This window comes from Micromys minutus, assembly GCF_963924665.1.
Source record: "Micromys minutus genome assembly, chromosome: 4".
NCBI lineage: Eukaryota > Metazoa > Chordata > Mammalia > Rodentia > Muridae > Micromys > Micromys minutus.
Window position 1 is genome coordinate 52,213,279 of NC_137973.1, and position 16,763 is coordinate 52,230,041.

The window sequence follows — 16,763 nt, forward strand, 5'->3', positions numbered from 1 at the left end:
GGTTCTCATGAAAGCACAGAAGAATCAGAATTGTTCTGCATGCCAGGTATGTAGGATGTTATCTGAAAATACATATTTCACAGAGTCCTTTGCTAACCCAACCCAGAGCAAGCATTAGGGCATTGATATCGTACTAGAAGAGCTGACTCTTGGACAGAAATGGTAGTCATTTGTAGAATGGTTGTACTACTATTGGCTGGGACCTCCCATAGAGGAACCTGAACTCAATTCAAAAGCCAAATTGAAGTGAAGGAGAGTGAGCCTTGAGAGATCACACCAGCTCACACATGCATAGAGCAGTCTATTCTTGGAGGAGGAGATTCATAACTATGGTGCCTGTAATACAAGGCCTTTTTATGTCTTAGTTCATAACTCAGCACCACCAAGTTAGATGACTTCTAACTAAATGATGGATCTTGTAATCGACACATCCCATCTAACTTCCAGCATTTGATCCCTGCTTGTTTCGTTGATTCATAAAAAGGGTTCTTGCAATAGTCAAAGCATTGCACAGACAAATAGTGCTATAAATTACTTCGTAAGGGTCAGTGCCCCCAAAGGTTAGTGCATTGAACTAACTGTCGGCCACAGATGTTCACAGGTAGGTGTCTTGAACAGGAACACCCTCTCCAGCTTCATAACACAGGAACACCCTCTCCAGCATTGTCATTTGGGAGTACAGAGGAAATGAGCTGGTAGAAGGGAGTGAGAGGTCATGAAAGAGGATGAAAGGAGCAAACAAAGAACCTCGTGAAATCCGGAGTCAGAGGCAGAGACATAGTGTACTTGCTGATTCTTCCCCTATGAGGACAATTACAAGCCTCAGAAACAGAATGGCAATGGAAAGTGTCCACACCAAGAATGCCAGAGTGGTGCTGCATGAGGGACATCAAGAAAAATAGCAGAAAACCATAGTCACAGGGACGTTATTAAGAAAAAATATCCTCTTTGAGTTTACATGACCATAAGCAGATTCTGCCTTCTCCATCAGACTCCCAGGTACTGAGGTCTAAGAGTTAAGGTAGGGACAAGGCTGAAGACTGTTGACTCAGTACCATACAGATTCAGACAGAAGAGGCCACCAGCAGACTGAGACATTCTGTAGGCCGTCACTGAGTTTCCATTCTTCGCAGGGTCAAGAGACCACCACATAGTTTTACTTGCTGATGAATAGCAGTCAAAGGTTTTTGGCTGAATCCTCTGGTTATAGATTTTATATATTATATATATATATATAGTTTTGGTTCCATGGAACATCAAAAGCCAATTTTATTTTTGGTAACTTGGGATGTAATACTGATGCACAATTTGGAAGACTCAGTTTTGTCATTGAACAAAATAGCTAAAGAGATTTATGCTGTCTCAGGCACTGTGTTCAAGGATTAGAGAAGAAACACATGACCCTGTATGGACTTGTAGGCTTATAAAAAGAAAGAGATGATAAACAGATAATTTTAGCCATGCTGACAAATGCATTTAAGATGCACATATGGACATACTATAGAGATTATAGATTCTGGCCTGTGGAGGATGGGACACTTGGTTCTCAATGTGTCCTTGCAGCTTCCATGGGGAGGGGTCTTAACCAAACATAAGAGAAGGAAATTTTGGAGAGGTGGAGTGTGGAGGAGGGTGAGAGAGGAGAGGGATGGGAGAGAGAGAAGAGAGAGGGAGAGAGATGAGGAAAGGGAATATGTATATAACGAGTATATGGCTGCTATCTGGAGAGGAGAACCACATTACTGAGTTTCTGATATTTTCTACTGATTTTGGTCCAGGGAGCCTCTGAGAAAACACATAAATAACTGGATGGAGGCAAAACTCTGTGTAAAACCCTTGCACAGCAGGCGCAATGTCCTGTGTTCAAACTTTAGCATATATATATATATATATATATATATATATATATCACATATATGAATATTCCGATGAAATTCTTGCTTGTATATATATTTTATTTTATCCTTACAGTGTGTGTTTATGTGCATCTTATAAAACTATCAAGTTTTAAAGAATAGGGTTTTTATTTTATATATCCCTAAATTTCTTTTGTCAAACCAAATGTTTGGTATTTAAAATCCTAATTCAGTTGCCCTCAAGTGAATAATTTTATCTGACTATTTGTCAATCTTAGCAATGTAATTCTTTCAATTCAACACTATTTTAGGAATGCCTACTGTGTACGAAGTACTGGACTATATATTCTGAAATGATCTGAAATGACAAAGGATTATGTTGATATCTTATAGCGACATTTTTTCATACATAAACACAAACAAAAGAAAACCCTCATATATTTGTTGGTTTTGTCTTTTGTCTTTTCTAAATATCCTTTCCTTATTATTTTCCATTTTTTTATGAAGCCATCTTTTTTTCGTCTTTCAGAGTTTTCTTAAATATTCTATGTTGTGTGTAAGTCATTTTACTCCATCATGTACTTTATTACTTAGATTGTGTTTCTGAATGTATTCTGACATCCTGGTTTTACTCATTTTGTGTTCAGAACAAGCCAACGAAAATGACATGTGTTCAACAAATATTAGCTAGAATAGAATACACATTTGCTAGAAGTCCCTCCCTCTTTTCTTTTTCATCTGTGAATCCTCTTACCTGTTATAAGGTTTAGATGATGTAATGACAACACAATATATCCAGTGAACACATTCAAACATAGAGTTTGATATATTTTAACCAATGTGTATATCACACCAAAGAATGTTTCTAGTACTCTCAAAAATTGCGCTATTTCACTCCCCAGTTATTCTTCCTGTAGAACTAGTCGTGAGCCCAGGACTCAATGCTCTGTTTCTCACTGATACAGTTTTTCTTTTTATATAATGTCTTATAAATGAACTTATATGTAGCATGGAATCTCCTTCATTTCCTTCACGCAATATATATATATACATATATACATACACATATGTATGTGTGTATTAACTGATGCTAAATAGTGTCATGATTTTCTTTCTGTCTCTGATTACTCTTATTGGATGATATTCAATGTACATTTATTTAGTCACATATAAATGAAACAATATTGGGTTCACCTCCAGTGTGAAACAATTTTGAAAGTTTCTAACAACACTGATAAAAAATATTTCTTTGGGATGACCTCACTGTCCCAGGTGAATATATAATTAATGAAATTTCTGGGTAGTTACTAAACATATGACAAACTTAATAAGAAACTACGAAAATGTAGTTTGCAAAATACTTGTACCCCTATGATGCTTAATATGAAATACAGTTCAGGAAAGACACACGATAAGACATAAGTTCATTTACACCATCTCCATGCCAAAACACAGTCTTTGCATTCAGTAGTTCTATTACCTCAAACAGTGAACTCTGCCCTAGTTTATTGACACAGAAAGTTAAATTTGTCTCCTTTTCCTATTGCCTTACACTTAAATCTGGTCTCACAGGTATAAATGAAACTGGATCCTTTTATAGTTCTAGTTTACAAGTGATTGCTGAATTTCACTTTAGGGAGCAATTTTGCTAAAGGAGATGATGGTTTAGAACATGATAATGGGAAAGAAAATTAAGATGATGAAATCAGCACTCAGATTGATCTTAGGGGCCCCAGTTCTCTCCATCAGAGAAGGAGACATAATAAAAATGCTATCCAGCTCTTGTCATGTCATGTGAATTAAGACTTAGGAGGTTCTTAGTGGAAAACATTTTATAACTGGTAACATTTTTCAGTGAATTCATTGAAATGCCATCTTCTAAGAAATCCATTTCGAAAAGAATTGTACAGACTGAAAATTACCGGGTAAATTGGAGAGAAATGTTTCTTCGAGTCAAAAACTTCACTTGTATTTTAGCTTCTTGAGAAGTGCACATAGCCTCACTCTCGAGTGCTTTCCTTTGAAGGGGGCGTCGGAGGTCTCACCATTGAGATCTGCAACCAGTGCCTGCAAAGGAGCAGGGATGGCATTACAAGGGCCTGTGACTTGGAAGGACAGGTTCTATGGCCAGAGACCTGGAGACACTGAAGTTACTAGAATTAGAAGTTTATGGCTTAATTAAGAAAGAAGAGTTTACACCCATTGTTACTAAAGGAAATCTATACAAGGTGCAAGTGCAGCATTAGATTTTGTAGTCTGTACTTGGTCATTTTGTGAGATTTGCAGAAAATCCCCAAGAGAACATAGACTGTGGGCAAAAGTAGGCTCTTCTCCATGAATATTTCCCTCCTTTTTTCTCTTGCAGCCTTCTGTCTTTTTAGTGATTCAGAGTTTATGTAGTCTTGGTAGGCCTGATACACAATAAGAGTCAAAGGTGTCCCTAAACACACAGTAGTTCCCCTGCCTCAAGTGAAGGGATTTTATGCATGCATTGCTATCCTTGGATTCATGGAAGTTGTCAAATGGGCCAAATGTACCTCTAGGCTGTGCTTATCCCTTTTGAAGTACTTCAAAACTGTGCCCCTGGTACCTGTGGTTCATTTGGTATCCTTAGAAGCATCATTTGCTCCCCAGGTCTGACATTTATCCCTTAAGGACATCAATTCTTTCTGGTGATGATGTCATTTTTATGTCTGCCACAAGAAAATGTGATGATGATGTTTCTTGGAGCATTTTCAGCTCTTCATATGAATAACAAAATAGTTAATAAGTCAAAATGCATTATGTATATTTATAAAATACACACACACACACACACACACACCACACGCATACACACATGCACATACATATACTCAGAAATACCATGCACTTCTGAAACTAAACTTGGAATTTAATGTCAGGGATTGCAATTGTTACTATCCATAGAAAAATAAATAAAAATGTCCTAATCTGACTAGGTTTTATGTTTATTAGATTTGCTAAACGGAATATTAAGCTATTTTTATTTTTTAATTTTGTCCATTTTCTTCAGAATGGTTTCTGATTTAGAAAACATTCTATTTAAAACTCCATGCTTCTAGAATACTGTCTATCATAAGATATTACAAGCTGTTGTTCTTAAATCATGAAATAGCCCAGTTTTACTTAATATTAGTTTTATTATGGTGTGTGTGTGTGTGTGTGTGTGTGTGTGTGTGTGTGTTTATGTTATTGTATATGTGTATTCCTGTATGCCTGAACAGGTTGTTTGATCCTCTGGAGCTAGAGTAACAGATAATGGTGAGCTGCCTGGTGTTGTCAGTGGAAACTGCTCTGTAGAAGTCTACAAGTGTAGCAAATGCTTTCAATGAATGAGTCAGCTCCTCTGATCCAATCCTGGATTGTAATGTCTATAAAAAGAAACAAATTTAAAATACACCAAGTTTCTTTTTCTTTGTTTCTTTCTTTCTTTTTTTCTTTCTTTCTTTCTTTTTTTTTTTTTTTTTTTTTTTTTTTTAAGAAACAAGGGTATGTTTAGTCCAAGGCAAATAGATGTTACTAAAGTCCAGAAACAAAGGCTCATATTAAAAGAGGAAATATGACCTTTTATAGCCAAAGGATAAGTCACAAATCTATAATCCAATAAATTCAATGAAGTGGTCCTTGGGTGAGCTGTAGCAAAGGAGGAGTTTTATTAAGGATAGAGGTCTTTGAAGCTTAGTGCGGTTTAGCCCACTGTAGAATATCAGTTTGATTGCAGTAGTTAAGGTAAATGACTGCTGATGGGCATAACACAATCTAAGACCTTTCTGGTAATAGGTGCTCTACAAAATATTTTAGTTAATTCTTTTTTCATTGCTGTAACACATGTGTTTTAGTTTCCAGGAAACTGAAGGTCTTCTTTTTGTCTTATTTCGGTTGGTTTTGATATTGTTAGCTATTCTGTTCTTCCTAAAATAAAAGTGTACCTATTCCTATTTTGAAGTTGGGAGGAGACATTATTAGAAAGTTATATAAATAAAACATAAAAACCTAGTTCATTAGGCAAGTCAAAGCTATGAAAAAACTATCAGAAGAATGAGAAGGTTGAGGCACAGGAAAAAAAAAAACATAGTGCTTAGAGACAAATTTCACATTAAAGTGTAAAGTGTGAGAGAATAAGGAAATGATGAACAGTTGTAGTCCATCCTTAACTCCATAAAACAGATACAACTATTTGGTGATCGTATTAATCTCAGAGCTTTTGTTGATTTGTATTAGAACATTTACCCAAAAATGTTGGACCAAAAATGTTTTTATAATTTCTCAAGCATTTAATTTAAATTTTTGCTAGCTATGGTGATTACTGCTAACTGGCTTGGGCTAGGTTGAAGATTCAAAGACAAATTAATGGGGGTACATCCATATCACAGAACGTTAAGAAGGTCTTATGCTATCTCAGAAGAGAGGAAGATGATCTGATGCAATGACACCTATAAGAGAACTGTATGTTTTTAGAAAACTAAAGCAAATGGAGCAAATCAAATCGGAAAAAAAAAATCTCTGACAAATATTTAAAGGGGTCAATAGTATTGAAAGCCACTTAGAAGCTCTACCAGGTTATTAGTGTTTATTCTATTGGAACCAGATAAGATTTAAAATGTTTCTTTTAATTCACACCAGGCTATTTTCTGTATATTAGGCTATTCAGGTGATCTTTAAATTATTGTCCAATTCTACCTTAAAGAGCACTGTCACAGAATACAAGTAATTCATATCATCTGGAGTTACTGTCATTTCTAGGCTAAGTCCCATGGAAATTCATAACTTAGAAATGAAAGTCGCAGGGATGCGACTGCCATCATAATACCGATGTAGTGGCCATAAATATTTCATGAACATAGCATGGGCCAGGGCAGATCTCCATTTTCATGAGTTAGAATTTGTACAGCTAAGTCTCCCGATTTTACTATTCATAATGCACAGTGTGCCCCACAGAGCATTCCATATAGTGCTTTTTAATATTTATGTTTAATGACGAAATTACTGTTCTGAAAAATGAACAAGCTATGGCAAAGATTTCTCGTTGAAAGTGTTGAGTTTGGTTAAACTGAAATAATAATCAACACAAATGACCTTGCCTACATATCTCAGCATATAAACAAATACCTTTTAGAGCAATGTGGAGGGATGAATCTAAGCACCCTAAAAATAAGCAAAAAGGCTCCTTTGAAAGTTATAACATTAAAAATTTCATCTTAGACAAACTGAAAAAGTTAAAATACCAAAAGCAACTTTCAAAAAAAAAAACACATAAAAACATTAATTACGAATGAGATACTTGCTGACTACTTTATAGATAAAATATGTCTGTATTTTTTGGTTTCTTTTGTGTCTCCACAAAATTTAACTTGCTAAGATAATATTACCAAGTTCAATTATGAGTTACTGTTGCATATTTTAAAGAAATTGATTTAAGCACGTTATCAGTAGCTGTCAGAATAAATTTTGCATTCAACATAATGAATAACAATAAAAAACTATTGTGCTTGTTGAAATCAAATAAATTATTACCAAAAGTTATTTTGGTTGGGAGGGTGGGTATGCACTTCTAAATTATTTTTGTCCCACGTTTTTAAAAAAGCTTGAAAAACTGTAGAAAATAGGCATAGAAAATTATTTATTTCTTGATTTTAAAATGAGCCTTTTTCTATTTTTACTTCATTATTGTAATTTTGATACATTCTTTCAAAGAAAAGAAGTGTAGAAAAGCATCTCTTATCTTGCTAGCACTTAGAAAAGTAAGCTAACATTATTGAGCAGCTCATGTTCAAACCAAGACTGATAATTCATTTTAGCATAAGTATAAACTGCATTCAAGTAGAAGATTAAGGCACAGAATGTCTTTTGAATACACTTCAACAAGAGTCAGTCTTCTTTAGTGAAAAATAACAGAATTCACACCAGATACCATTCACTGGTTCAAATATTATTTTTAGGCTTCCTACAAAGGAGATACTAGAAATTCCATGTTTCCTGAACTTACAACCACACATTCATACTTGTGTTCTTGATACTATTTAACTGAAAAATGAGACACTTTTTCCCCATTTGCTTCTTCATAATTTTATTTCCCAAAGACTCCACTGAGAAGTCAATCTTTCCAGAATGTATGTGGATTACCCCTGTGGGGAATGAGCCTTTGAGGAGGAATCAGAAGTGCATCGGGCAGTTTCTGGTTAACTCTACTTGTCGCACGCATGCCCAGCTTTGATATTGTTTTGGGACACATTCTGATCACAATTTGTTAATTAGGTTTTATTTTTAACTGACCTACTTGAACAGGATCCAGAGCTGGTGAGGAACATCTGTCGCTGGGTTAGGCAAGCTGTTCGGCTTCCATTTTTTGCCAAGTTGACCCCAAATGTCACTGATATTGTCAGCATTGCAAGAGCAGCGAAGGAAGGTAAGACCTGAGAGTGTTATCAGATCCTAGTTATGAATGCTGCCCAAGTGGTGTGAAAGTGTGGAAGCAGACCCTTTCCACATGCACATAGGTGTCCCCATATCGATCTTCTCAGAAATATATGAAATATATTTCTTGATTTAATAAATTTGTAAGACATATACTTAGTTTTGGAATAAATACAGAATCATATTTACACACATTAACACACATGAAATTGGAAACAATTCTGTAATTGCAGCAGAGACCTCATGAGAATTTCAGTATGTACCCACTGAGTAACAGGGTTTGCATGTCAGAAGCTTGAAAAAATATAACCACATCCACAATGAAATTACATATGTGACCCTTGCATTTGTTAAAACAAAGCCTAATCAACGTCTTCCTTTCACAATAAACATCTGTTGGATTCGTAGATCATGTAGTCAATAGAAAGCTTTACCAACTGGACTTATTTTCATCCCACGGTAATGACGGTCTGACTTGCAAAGGCATTGAAATTCACACGGAAACTCACACTGGTTGGAAAACCTTTGCATTGAAACGCCCACATAATGATTAAGAGATTGAAGCCATGATAATTAATTTTTTAAACTCTAACATTTAAGCATAACTGGAATAGTGAAATGAATGCAGACATTTGAGAGTAAGAAAGTTAGGGTTTCATGAGCCTGAATGGGTTTCGACCGTCCCTTCTTCAAGATGTAAAGACGATATTCACATGTTTTCCATAGGTGGTGCAGATGGCGTTACAGCCACTAACACTGTCTCAGGCCTGATGGGACTGAAAGCTGATGGCATGCCCTGGCCTGCCGTGGGCATTGGAAAGAGGACTACATATGGAGGGGTATCAGGTGAGTTTGATCTTTCTTTACATTCCCTTTCCTTGGTCAATGCTACAAGTCATGACATTGGGGGCAATAAAGAGTGTCATGTGTTTTATCCTCTTAGATTCTCACATAACATATTATTCCTAACTGATGTGGTAGAACAAATCAACTATGAGGCTCTAGTCACTACTGGATGAGATGAGAGAGAACCAGAAAAGGAACGTGCTGCCTTCTTTCTCCCGTGATGTCTGCTTTCCTCGGAGTTCCTCAGTAGCATGGCCACATTGCCCTTATTAGTAAAAGCTAACACCAAGGCCTTTTGAGAAAAGTGTTCCTCAAATATAGCTTCTTTTTGATAATCTTAAATCAGTTTCTATCCTTCCTTGACTCTTAATATTATCTGTTTTGTTTAAAACACTGTGATTTCTTAACTCAGAACAAACCATTAGAGCATGGTATTTAGATTCAGCTGATGAGACAGTGGGATGACCTCACACGTTGGCATATATATACTCTTCTACTTGAATTTGATAAAAAGAGAGAACTTTACATCCAAGGTCCCTTCTGGTCTTGTTGCCCTCCACACTCTGTTGCTGTGACAACATGAACTCAGCCTTGCAGAGACAATGCTGTGAGGTTCTTGACAGTACCGATATGGGGATTAGTTTCCTTGGTGATAGAGAAACTGGTAAATATACATAAAATAAAGGTGCTCCACTGTTCAAGAAAGGCATTGCTGAATCATACCAAAATGCACTTTCAGAACAGGCAGGATCGGCAACCAAAGCCCTTCCTATGTAGAAAGAAATCTGCTGAGATGTTAAAGCATATCCATGAGCCAAGATAAAGCTACAAAAACATGGGTATATAATGCTTTTAATTGAATGCTTGAGCCACCGTATCTGAAGGAGGAAGCCTGACAAGCAGTTCTTGCTTAACCCCTGTACTATCAAAAAGAGCCTTAACTATTACTGTTCTGTGGGATAACCTCGGCTGTGTTAGCAAGGGCCCTAAAAAGAGTCAAGAGACTCTGGAGTTGAGCCTTAACGTATACTACATTTTCTTTCAGCTCATTTCAATTTTTCTCCCAGCCTGTCATGTTGACAGCAAGAGAATAAAGGAGGTCACAAAGGGTGCTGAGCATTAAAAATTAATAAAAGAACTATTGAGGTAGTATTTTATATAAGTAACACCATCCACGGTTTCTCATTTAAGCTGCAATTCTGGAATACTTCCCCCTGCTATAACTCAGTCTAATAAAACTATGAAATTACAGCATTAGAAAGAGTCTTTCATGTTTCAGTCTTTAAGAATACATACACTGAACACAAGCTGTACCTCAGGGCCTGTTAGCATTTCCAGGAAACTCCATTTCTGAGATTTATAAATACATATATAAATATTCGCTTGGGCTATAAGCTCAGCTAAGCTGGAGTTGGAACTCGCATTTTAAACAACAAAATGTCCCTCACATTTTTAAAGGGCTGTCCCTCATTTCTAATAGATTCTATATTAAATTCATCCACACTACACTATTTGTTCTGAAAATAGACTTTCTCCATATGGACAAAACTAATGCAGTCTTTCTCTGTTAAATGCTTGCTGCAGTTTAAAAGAAATAGGAGCAGAAAGGCAGCTTAAAGTGATAATGATAAGATGTTCTAGGACAGAAGCAAGTATAACAAAGTATCTTCAGCTCCCATCATCCAAAGCCTAGCCTTGTAAAACTGCTGAAACCATACTGCTTTCAAGCTCCAGCTAAACTCTTTGCTGCTTTGTTAGATAGGGTTGTCAAAAATTCAAAGTAGAATGTAGAAAACCACACAAAATAGGCTAGAAGTCTTTACAAGATATAAACAATGGCACCACACATGGCTAGGATCTCCCCCAGAGGTTTTCTCAGAACACCAAAGTGTCAATTTCTACAACCATTTGACCCAAAGCTTTACCAAGAAGAACTGAATAATAGTTTGAAGTGGCCGACTGATAGCATGTACCTATACTACCCAGAAGGGTGCTTTCTATGTATTATCCAGGTCATTATTCAAGCTTTATATTTGTTCAGAATATTATTTATAGAACTGAAAATAAAAGATATATGTCATTTAAAATATAATTATTAAAATAGATTTCGAGCTGTATGCTTAAAATTTCTTTTTTAATTTTTTATTTTTTTATTTATTATGAGTATATATATCTAAGTGTGGGTTTATTCGAGTGATTGTAGGTGCCTGAAGAGATTACAAAAGGTCATCAGATTACTGGAAGTGGAGTTACCATGGTTAGGAACATTCAGATGTGGGTGCTGGGAACCATTTAGGTCCTCTACAAAAGCTACATATGGGTGCTCAGCCATCTTTCTAGGCCATAGTTATGTATTTCTATTTGTTTAACTTTTATTATTTTGAAAATTTTTACAATGTATCTTAATCATATTTATGACTTCTCCACCCCTAAATTCACCCAACACTCATCTTTAAAAAAATCTATCTAGATTTAGTCTATCTAGGCCAAAAAATTTTGAATAGTACACTTTTCCACTGGACTACATCCACTTACCAGGGTCTCTACTCTTAGAGAAAATCACCTCCCACCCCCTTTATCCCAGCAAGTTACAACTGCCCATAGCTCCTGGGAGAGGGGTATGGTTTCTTGACCACATAGCCTCTTCATGATGAAATATGGTTTGGCTCAGGCTTCATAAGCTTTGTGCATGTTTCTGTAACCATTGCGAATTCATGTATGCAGCTGCCTTGCTATGTCAAGAATGCCCTGTTTTCTTGTAATTGTTAACTACTGCCTCTGGCTCTTAAACCCTTTCTTCAGTGATCCCTGAGCCCTGGGATTAGGGTCTGTAGTATGTTCCATTTAAGGAACAAAGGGCAGTAATACCCATTGGGAAGTTAGACTTGGCTATAGAATGTCAGTCAAATTGAGTTGTTTCTCAATTCTAAAGCACTGTTTTTCAAATATAGTTTTCCAATCATGTATTTACTATAGAATTAAATTTCATGATTGTAATCAACATAGTTTAACATTTTATTTTTAATTATGTGAGTGTGCATGAATCTGTGTGCTTAAGTGTAATGGCTATAGAGCAGTTGGAGATCTAAGATCCCTTGAAACTGGAATTATAGACATTTGTGAACCTTCTGATACAGGTGCTGGGGACTGAACCAGTGTTCTCTGACAAAGCAATGTTTGCTCTTAACCTCTCTGACCCTTATAATTGACTAATAATATGAGGCAAATTCTGAAATATTTTACACAGAGCTGTAGTAAGTGTTATTTGGTCTATTTTTTAATTGCACAATTTTGATAAACATGTATATATCATGGTATGAAATATGTTCCTTTGTGGCTTATATCAAAGTCCTTTGAAGTTATGCTGTCCAGACAAAAGTACATTTCTTAAGCAAGAGAAGTCAGTATGGCTGTAATTTAGATAATGTCTACTTGTTGCAGTTTAATATACATTATGAAAGAATTTTGTGCTCCATTCTGAGAGCCTGTCCTCAGCCTTGCTATTTTAGGACCTGCATATTTTCCAAACTTACCTGTAGATGAGTAGATTCAAAATATAAATGGGGATCAAGGACATGATCTAAACTCATAAAGAGTGACTTAATAAACAGAAAGTCAATCATGAAAGAAGTGCTCAACAAGACCCATGCTTTTCGGAGGCGGGTGTGAAAGGCTGGCTGCTCTGTCAGGTGATTACACAGTGAGGACGGAATCAGAAGAAGTCATGTTTAATATGCATAGGAAATACTGTCTCTGGAAACTGGGAGAACGAGGATAAGTTCTGTGACATACATGTGTTTTTGTTTACAACATCTCTATGACTAACTGAGATGGCTAACGGAGAAAAGGCACTTGTCTAGAACCCACCCACGTAGTAGAACAAAGATCCCATGAATGAGTGAACACTAATTATTCTCTACTTTTCCCTGGACAGTATAAAGAATGCTCGTAAGGGCTGGAGAGATGGCTCAGTGGTTATGAGCAACAACTGCTCTTCCAGAGGCTCTGAGTTCAAATCCCAGCAACTACATGATGGTTTGTAACCATCTGTAATAAGATCTGATGCCATCTTATGGTGTGTCTGAAGACACATCTACAGTGTACATATATATGTTAAATAAATGAATAAATAAATATTAAAAAAAGAAAATACTCTTATGTTGTTATCAAGTAATGTTCTTATTTCTATAATATAGGCAAGAATCTTGCTATATCAAATAACTAATTCATATATTGCCACACAAGGAGATAGATGTGTATGTGTGCATGTGTATATGTGTGTGTGTGGTATGTATGTTTGTGCTTGTGTGTATATGTGTGTGTGTGCATATGGTGTGTGTACAGGCACATCATGGAATAGTATATACATGAAGGTTAGAGATCAACTTGAAAGGATTAATTCTCTCTTACCATATAGGTCTCAGATTGCACTTAAGCAGACAAGCTTTGTGGGTCATGCCTTCTACTACTCAGAGCTCTCCTATCATTCCAAGACTTTGAATATTAACTTCACTTTGCAGAATTTACAGTGGTTTCAAAGATAGTTACTAGGTTGATATAACTTAGCAGAGCCCCCGGTGTCATTGGATACTTCATAAATACAAATCCAATGTAATCCAGTTTCATCACAAACAAGTTAATTGTGATGTTGTACCAGTAGCTATTTGTATGAATCTGTAAAGACAGTAAAACATTCAATAGATTGGAAACTCAAATTTTTAGTTACAGTTATCTTTAAGTAACTATTTTCAAACATGCAAGATACTACTGATTTTGGCGGAACACATTAAGCCCTTATATTAATAGGACAATTGCATCATAAAATACAGTGTTGGTATTTTTTATTAAGAAGTAGTCATGAAAGGGTTTGGTTTTTTAAATGTATCAATCACATGATTACCAATGTATAAAAACCTTAGAAAAGCACACCTACTATCTGTCATAAAATATAAACTATCTATTTTTACCATATTTATCAATAAGAGCAAAAGTTTTAACACAAAAATGTTTAAAATAATGTAATAAGTAATGATAAAATTTAGAAAACAATGTATTGATAAATCATGCAACAAGGAATCATTTAAAAGAGAGCCTTCCATTCTCAACTTTACCCCCACCACCATCTCTAGCATATACTAAAATAAATATAAAAATTAAGCTCTGTTATTTCCTTGCACAAAACATTGTTATATTATTGAAATCTTAACAGATCAAATTACAAAGACCTTGTTATGTAAACATATATGAGGTGTATTTGCAGAACAGTTCAAAGTAGGCATATCAAATATGGATGTTGAATTACAATATTCATTATAAATAATCACTTTGGTCCAGAGAAACTCACCATTAGAGATCTGCTCATTTAAATAATGCTTACTTGAAAATATTCATGTACTGATTGACAAGGATTCCCCCTTCCATTGTACTACGATTGCTGGAGCTCATATGCATCACTGTTTAGCTGCCACTGGTCTGTGCAGGAGATCAGAGCCCTAATAATAGATTTTTTGACAGTGAGCGTGCCTGCTACCTGTCCTACACAAATCCTCACTGTTCATGTGTGCGTCATGGCAACAAAGCAGAGAGAGGGAAAATGTCAAGTGTTGAGTTTGAGGCACAGCCTCGCCTTGGCTTGACATTCCAGCCGAGTAGCAGTTATGAGATGCATAATTTTTCTTCTAGGATTCAGCTGCCATAACCATCTATGCTTGCAGCTCATCGACAGACCAGGGCAAGGGAGAAGGCTTACAGCATGAAGCAAGGTCTATAGCTTCTCCTTCGGTAATTTAAACTAACCATTGTCCTGCAGATGAATGATTAAATAGTATGAAAGAACCAACAAAATTACATATCCTCTGATAATTTGTGTATGCGTATGGAAAATTAGAAAAATAAATTGATATCTGCATCGATTCCTGCAATATTTGATTGACTTTGTAAACTAGAAGACCCTGAGAAGCATATTATGAAAACTTAACTTTGCAGCAATGGTGATGAATTATTAAATATCTTTCCTTGCATGTGTATGTTTTTATCATAAAGAATATGTCAAGCCTGAAATTAATCAAAAAAGGTTCTATTATGAAAGTGAAGCTAGAGAGTATTGTGTCAATGTCAGAGTTTGAATTTAAATATTCAGAGATTCATGCATATCTACTGCACTAAAATATCAGTGTAGGTACACGTCAGTGACTGTTTAATTTAGAACTACACATCTCTGTAAGCCTCCGAAATGGTTCACCATGTCACAGCCTCATACAGAACACCGTACAGTACATTGGATTAATTAATGAATCCTTGCAGAGAACTGAGTTCTCAGTGTGTCAAGATTTCAGTTTTATGTTAAATATTTTCTAAAGGCCAGACCCTGAAATCTCAGGGGCAGTCCCAAGCAGTGAGCTGTGAATTTAACCATAGGCTAACTGCTAATGATAAGGAAAAGAGTCCTGGCTAAGGCAGCTCTAATACAGTCATTGGATTAGGCTATCAATCACTCTGTTCCCCAAGGAAACTAGGAAGAAGAAGACCAAATAGTGAAAAGAGAAGTAAGAAAAAGGCATGCATGACTTGAATAAGATTCTTCACCATTTCTACCCATGCTTCTTCTAAAATCCCTGGGCATCAGGGACTGATGGACTCCCCAGCTCTACCCCATGAAGCAGGCACACTGATTCTTCACAACTAAACTACAATCAAAACACCCACGCCTCTCTCTCTTCATCTGTGAATCTTTAAACTTCCTGAAAAAAAAAGCCTGATGGCAAAATAAAATAATAGATTAATCTTTAGTTTTTAGGATTTCAGATTTATATTTCTCATTTTTTTGCATATACAGAATTCACTTGATATTAATAAAGAGAAATACTCTTTTATTACATAAGTGCAGTCAAGTTTTGCTTATGGGTATTCACAGGGTGACATAAGAGTGCAGAGAATAGAGGAGAGGATACATGGGAGCCTGGAAGGCCCTTTAGAGTACCATTAATACTCTAGTCCCTTACATGAGGCTTTGGGACTTTTATATAGGTAGTTGGGGAGAGTCTGGGGTATGAAGCCCTTGCTGCTCCACTGAGAGAGAATTTTGAAAGAGAAGAAAGAGACAAACTAATGTTATTTAGCACATTAGTTTGAATGTCTTATCTCCAAAATAAATTTAAAAGCTATACTCAGTGTTAAAGTTAGAGAACTATGATATTTGAATGTCTTTTCCTGCAGTCTTGACAATAGGAAGGTGGTATGTGTTAATACAGGTGGAGACTACCAAGATGAAGCAGAAGTTATGGAAAGAGTAAGGTCAGTGTAGTAGACAGGAAGGAATGTGGTTAGACCAGTTTCTCTCTACCTGGTTACAGATTTCAACAGTACAACTCAACATAGTGTGGTGGTTTGATAAACTGGCCCCGAAATCTCATTTATCCCCACTTGGTATAATTGTTTAAGAAAAATTAGGAGCTGTGGTCTTGTTGGAGGTGGGTCACTGAAGTGGGAGTGGGTGGGCTTTGGGATTTCAAATGACCACGCCGTTCCCAATTACCTAGATAATCATTTCTTTAGACTTGCTTTATTTGTGGAATGTGCATAAATGCATATCATTCTCTGAGAGAGTAACAATGACCGTATTATGAG

General features: G+C 36.0%; 1 protein-coding gene across 1 annotated transcript in view; it reads left to right on the forward strand.

Annotated features, from left to right (window-relative positions):
* DPYD (dihydropyrimidine dehydrogenase) overlaps positions 1–16,763 on the forward strand; it is an 878,881-nt gene that overhangs the window by 648,118 nt on the left and 214,000 nt on the right. Inside the window, exons 17-18 of the mRNA XM_080916202.1 lie at positions 8,163–8,283; positions 9,018–9,137. Of these exons, the coding sequence (XP_080772328.1) occupies positions 8,163–8,283; positions 9,018–9,137 (241 nt within the window). The remainder of the gene's footprint in view (positions 1–8,162; positions 8,284–9,017; positions 9,138–16,763) is intronic.